Consider the following 6,707-nt stretch of genomic DNA (forward strand, 5'->3'; position numbering starts at 1 on the left):
ATATTCTCAGTACTGGAAATGCTGGGTCAAATGATATCTCTATTTGCAACTTTTTGAGAAAGTGCCATACCGCCTTCCACAGTGGTTGTACCAGCAATCTACTTTTAAAAATCAACCACTGAAAACTCTTCACACATACACAGGGTCACCATGAGCATGAATAAAAACAGCAATTAGTGTGTCTGCATGTTATCAAATTATCTGAAGAAGGTTTGCAACAGTCCCCAGCAGTCTTACCCACCCTCAACCCTGACTTCCTTTGCTGTCTTAAGCAAGCAACTTCCCCCTTGTGGGCCTCGCTGTCCTTATCTACATAAGGTGAATATTTTCTGACTCAGTGCTATTGTGAAGACTAAATGAAACACCAACAGTCAAGGGGCTGTAGCATGTACATTGTGTGGCACACGGTAGGTTCTCCCTTTGCATCACACAGAAAGAGCAGAGGGCTAGATGCTCCCTGCAGAACTGAGGGTGCCTGGCATGGGAGGAGCACAGAGGAGCACATTCCAGGCCCCACCTCAGAGGCCAATCCCTGGGAGTCTCCTTCACAGGACTCAGGGCTGCTTTGAGTGACTCCAGCTGGAGCCCTCCCCCTCAGGCTAGCTCAGTGCCTGACAGTCTTGCCTAAATGGGAAAGGCAATCCCTCTTGTCTTTGTGTGTGGAGTTTTCTCCGTCTCAGGCTGCATGACCTGGTTCTTGGTGATCCATGGTGTCACCTCCACAACCTCCACCGTGAACCTTCTCCCAGACCAGATCATACAGAATCCTTAGTACTGTTTACTAAGTGAACCATTTTAATTATAGAATAATACATGATGAACTTGGAGAAATGAAGAAAGTTATACAAGTGTTCAGGTCCTTCGTTCATAGGGTCGCTATGAGTCGCCTATGACTCAACAGCATTTAACAACAACAACAGTTGTAAATTGATTAAATGTTGCAATAACTAAGGTGATATGACTATGAAAAATAAGGGCAATTTGTCAAATCTTTCTACATTGAATTATAAAACTGTTATTTGCAGCATTCTTAATAATTGAGAAGCTTTTTTAAATTTCTTCTTCTTTTCCTTTGAAAGAAAGTTATTAACAGATTCACAAATACTACTTACCACAGTATTGTAGCTAAAACACTAGAAGATTTTACAATATCAGGGGCTATAAAAAAACATCAGCAACAACAAAAACAACAGCATGAGCTTGTCGCATATGTAGACAAAATCACACGATTTGGAGCATTCTTCTAATTGGGCAATAATGACTCCTCTGGTCAGAGCACATTAGAAAGATCAAGAAGTAAATTGACATAGAGTTTTCGTCTTGTAGGTATATTGATGCATGCAAGTTGTCATAACTAAAGGAGTATTTTTTTATTCAAAAAAATAATAAATTTTTGCTGAAGTACTGCACATTAAAAAACATGTTGGTGTCACTCCTCTGATAGTGTTATCTGGCACAGTCCACACACGCAGGCCCCCTACTCTCTCTCTTCCCCCACACCCCCACCCTTGGCGGCGCCACAGACTTGGCCTTGAGTCGCTGGAGTTCCCATCATGCCTTCTTCACAGTTAATGGGATTGGATCCCAAACAAGAATTTCTTAACTCAAACATCATTTCCCACTAAACCAAATTCAAAAAGAAATGCCTTCCTTTCCCTTCCTAGTCGCCTCTAAAATATACCGTGTTAATGTGGTTTAAAGGCCGTAGCTAATTTAAAGAGAGATAAAAATCCTGGGAGAAGTGTATCCTTTTGGTAGGCTAAATTGCATGCTTTTGTCAAAAGGAGAAAGAAAGAATAAGCAATTTATTATTGCCCTCCAACAACACAGAGTGGGCAGATCAAATAATTTCTCCAATGAAAGAACTGGGGCCCAGAGAGGCCAAGGGACTTGCCAAGGCCACACAGCAAGTTGTGTGTGGACTGCTGAGATGGATCAAGCCTCACTGACTCCAAGTAGGGTAGACATTCCTTTGTCTGCAGCATGCCAAATGAGTCCTTATGGAAATTTCTAGCCCGGAGAGGTGATGCTGGTCTCACCTACTCTCATCTCATCCCTCCAGATCCTTCACTCGATTTGACTCAGTTTTGTGTGCTGAGTAGTTTCTGCTTCCCTAAAGACTTCTAGCCTTATCCCTCTGTCTATTTATTCCTTCAGCCAGCATACTCTGAGTTCCTGCTAAATGCTGGCCTTGTGCTAGATGCCAACAATAAATGGAGGAATTGATAGTGCTGGTCACTACCTGCATGGACTTAAAGATAAGGGAAGAGGGCAAGAATGAAACAAGCTTAGAAGATGCACACTTACTTCTTAAAAGTGGAGGCTCTAAGTGGCACACTTAGGTATTCAACTACTAGCCAAAAGGTTTGTGATTCAAACATCCCCAAAGGTGTTGGCCTCACAAAGGGACATGTCCTCATGTCCATTTGCTACTTTTTCATAAAAGACTGATGACCAGCTTCTAGAAGGCCACACAGCCTTGCTTGGAGATCCTCTGCAGCAGTTTTGCTCTGCACACATGGGGTCTCCATGAGTTGAGATCAACTCAATAACCATTAACACCATCTAATGGAAGAGGGCACAGAGGGAACGTGAAGGGATTCCATGAGACACAGTGACTGTAACAATGGATTCAGGTGTCTCAGAGATGGTGAGAGTGGAACAGAAGAGGGAGGGGTTCGGATTTGTTGTTCTTATGTTGACTCAATGGCACCTAACAACCACCACCACCATGAACTCATATGAAGAAAGAAGGGAAGAGGGGCAAAGGCAAGATTTCCTGGAAGTCTGAGGGATGCTAACCGATGAGGGGAAACATAGGGAGCATTTCAGCAAGAGGGAACAGAATGGATGCAGGTGAGGTGCTGGGAGGGAGCAAGTACCAACCAAGGAACAGAATGATTTTCATGAGCAGAGGCAGGAGGGATACGCTAAAGTCAGAGATGCACAGAAGTCAGGCCACGACAAGCTGCAGCCACTGCAGGGAAGAAGTGGGGTTTGATCCCAAGCTGGCCGGAGCCACTTCCGAGTTTTCAGTGGAAGTGAGGGATGATCTGGTTTGTCTGTATGATGATGTAGGTGTTATGGAGAGGAGGTTGCAGCATGCAAGAGCACAGGGCTTTCTCTGTGTTTGGAAGTGCTGCCTCCGTCACATCAGCCAGAAGGGCAGAAGACACTAGGCAGCGACCACACACTACAGCCTGGAGTAAAATCAGCCATTTCTCTAATGTGACTGGGCTTGGAACCACCTACACACCGAGAGAACTCATGGAAGAGTTCACCTCCTCGTACCTTCTGCCAGGAACTCCTGCATTACGGACCATTTCCCACCTTCCAGCCACGGCCTCATCTTTTGGCTCCTTGGAATTTCTCCACAGGCCTGTGAGGCAGGTGTTCTTTTTAATCCCCATTTTATAGATGTGGCTTGAAGTGGGGAAGCAAACTGCCCCAGGTTATTGGCTTCTAAGAAGTAGAGCGTGGACAGAGGGAGGGTCCTGTGGGTATATTCTTTTTTTAGCCTTTCAATTTGTTAGTTGTAAACTAAACGTGTGTTTCCTGGAAGAGAGAATTTTTAATGGTGGGTGCCATCAAGTCAGCTCCAGGTCACAGCGACAGAACCAAGCACTGCCTGGTCCTATATCGGCCTCACTAGCATTGCTGTGTTTGATTTCATTATTGCAGCCCCTGGGTCAAGCCAGCTGCTTGAATGTCTTCCTCTTTTTTCCATTGACATTCCACTTTTCTAAGCACAGTGCCCTTCCTCTGAGAATATGCTCAAAGTATGTGAAACACGGTTTCACCCTCCTTGTAAGGAGAAGTCTGGCTGTACTTCTTCCAAGAGAGAGGAGCATGAGAAAAGGGTGTACTCGCTGGTCCACTTCGCACATGACTGGCCTCCTGCTTATTGCCGAGCCTCAGGGCTGTGGGCTTCCTGAGGGCAGAGACTTTCCTGTTCATGGATGCACAAAGGCTGGTGGATGGATGAAATGGTCCAGCAGCCTCCTCACCCAGAGACGTGCCCTCTGATACATTTGCTACATGCTCCAAATCCTTCCGTGACTTCCTGTCCCCTTCAGAGCAATGGCTGAAGCTCCCAAACTAAAGGATCTCTCCGGCCAGGTGCCGCGCACCTCTCCAGCCTCAAGTGGCGGCACATGATGTTAGGGAAACATTGAGGGCATCGTGTGAGGCTGTGGTGCTGAGTGAGGTCTAAGCCCTTTAGTTTCTCTCCAGAGAGACCACTGACAAGGTGTGGGACATACACACAGTCCACCTCTGCTCCTACACAAGGTCCAGCTGCAGTGCCTGGAAGATACCCCTCCCCCCTTAGAGTCACTCCTTTGCATGAAGGCTTTACCTCATGATGCATTTGAACTGTGATGTTAGTGAAGAATATTTGATATATTTTGGATCCAGAAGCATGAACACATCCCAGGAGACATCTAGTCAGAGCAGCTCTTTGAAATGAAGACGACAAAACTTTGTCTTGTTCACTTTGGCCACGACATCAGGAGTGACTGCTTGCTAGAAAAGGGCTTTGTGTTTGTTATGTGTTTGCTACAGAGAGGGTTGGCGAAAGTGAAAGGACATGGATTAACACAATAGCTGCAACAATGGGCTTGGGCCTGTCCAATAGCAGCGATGGCACAGGACCAGACAATGCTTTGTTCAGTTACACGTAAGGTTGTCATGAGTCAGAACCACCTTGATGGCAGCTAACAATATTGCCACCTGGAAGCTCTCCAGAGACTGCAAAAGGATGAAAAATGTGTCCCTACCCTGTCCTCCTGTTTGCTAGACCCAGAGACAGCTGGGGCCTCCGGGAGCGGGCTCTCAACCAGCTACGACAGAACTCCAAGGGTTGAGGGAATAGAGATGTGTTAACTGGGAATAAAAAGGTAGGTCAGCCTGGCGAGCCTGTGCAATAGATTAACAATTTCTTTGCAGGTGTGTTTATTATTGTATTCTTCTCTCGGTTTATAACCAGAGGCTCTGCCTGTGCATTTCCGAGGGCTCAGTGACTCTACTCTCCTTAGATGAGAGGCTGATTGACATTAGCTTTGTCTGCTACTCTAAGGCTTGGAATCCTGTTCTTCAAGATCCCCCACAACAGAATCACAGGTGGAAGTGGGGTGAGATGAAAAAGTACAGATTCCAAGGCCTCACCCAGACCCGCAGAGTCAGAATGACAAGAGCAGGAGCAATGCCTGAGGCAGAAGAAAGAAAGGAACTCTCGGGTGACTCCATGTGTTCCGGATTAAAATGTGTACCCCCAGAATCCATGTTGGAATCCTAACTCCTGTACCTAGGAATGTGATCCTGTTTGGAAACAGGGCTTTTTGGATATGGTATTAAGGTCAGACCTAAGTAAAGTAGATTCTAAACCTAATCACTTCTAAGTTATAAAAAGCTAAAGAGGCGCCCAGTTCCCCTGAAGCCGCAGCCATGAAGGTCGAGCTGTGCAGTTTCAGCGGGTACAAGATCTACCCCGGGCAAGGGAGGCGCTACCCTAGGACCGACGGGAAGGTGTTCCAGTTTTTTAATGCAAAATGCGAGTCGGCTTTCCTTTCCAAAAGGAATCCACGGCAGATAAATTGGACTGTCCTCTACAGAAGAAAGCACAAAAAGGGCCAGTAGGAAGAAATTAAAAAGAAAAGAACCTGCCAAGCAGTCAAATTCCAAAGGGCCATCACTGGTGCCTCTCTAGCTGATATAATGGCCTCAAAAGCCTGAAGTTAGAAAGGCTCAATGAGAACAGGCTATCAGGGCTGCCAAGGAAGCAAAAAAGGCTAAACAAGCATCTGAAAAGACTGCAATGGCTGCTACTAAGGCTCCCACAAAAGCAGCACCTAAACAAAAAATTGTGAAGCCTGTGAAAGTTTCTGCTCCCCGAGTTGGTGGAAAACGCTAAGTGGGCACATAAGGCTTAAAAAAAGATTCAGTTATAACTCTTAAAAAAAAAAAAAGCTAAAGAGGCACAGTGATACACAGAGAGAAGAAGGCCGTCCACGGATAGTTGGATCTACAAGCCATCTACCAGGATTGCTGGCAGCTGCCAGAAGGTGAGAAAGACATGGAAGACTTCCCCTTAGAGCCGCATCCTGAATTTCAACTGAAAGTCTCCTGAGTTGTAAGAAAACATCTCTTCTTTCAAGCCACCACATGTGGTATTTCTGTTATAGCAGCACTAAGAATATAAGCCAGCATCTCTGTTGCTGCTGATACACAAAAGGGAACAAGATGCACGCCCTCCCTTCAATGGACAAATGAACTCTCTCCCTCACCAAGCTGCAAACCAAAGACATATTTAAAGAATTATGTCTTGGGTACTCGAAGGATACTAGACATTAAGTATGTTGCAAAGCATTTGGTAAAAAATTCCTCTCAGTTATAAACCTGAATAAAAAGACTCAAAATTACAGTTTCCCAAAGATTTGTCCCACATGTAAGTGAAGGACTGTGCATATATTGGTAAATATCTCCTTTTTTTGTTATACATATGTCCATTTTTGGTGGTTGTTGTTTTGGCTCCTTCAAGTCAGTTCTGACTCAGAGCTGCTCTGTGTGCAACAGAACACAACCCTGCCCAATCCTGTGTCAGCCTCACTATGACTGCTGTGCTTAAGCAAATTGCTACAAACAGTTGTTTGGATATTATTGTAAACATGTATAAGAAACCAGCAAAAACTAAGAGTGAGAGAAAGAGA

At 45.3% G+C, this 6,707-nt stretch overlaps 1 protein-coding gene across 1 annotated transcript in view; it reads left to right on the top strand.

The window, feature by feature from the left end:
* The first annotated feature begins 5,445 nt into the window (after positions 1-5,445).
* Positions 5,446-6,707, top strand: part of NEURL1B (neuralized E3 ubiquitin protein ligase 1B) — a 74,577-nt gene continuing 73,315 nt past the window's right edge. Inside the window, exon 1 of the mRNA XM_006884426.1 lies at positions 5,446-5,526. Coding sequence (XP_006884488.1) covers positions 5,446-5,526 — 81 coding nt within the window. The remainder of the gene's footprint in view (positions 5,527-6,707) is intronic.

The sequence above is a fragment of the Elephantulus edwardii genome, unplaced genomic scaffold, assembly GCF_000299155.1.
Source record: "Elephantulus edwardii isolate Elephantulus edwardi_28Jun2011 unplaced genomic scaffold, EleEdw1.0 scaffold00033, whole genome shotgun sequence".
NCBI classification, from domain to species: Eukaryota; Metazoa; Chordata; class Mammalia; order Macroscelidea; family Macroscelididae; genus Elephantulus; species Elephantulus edwardii.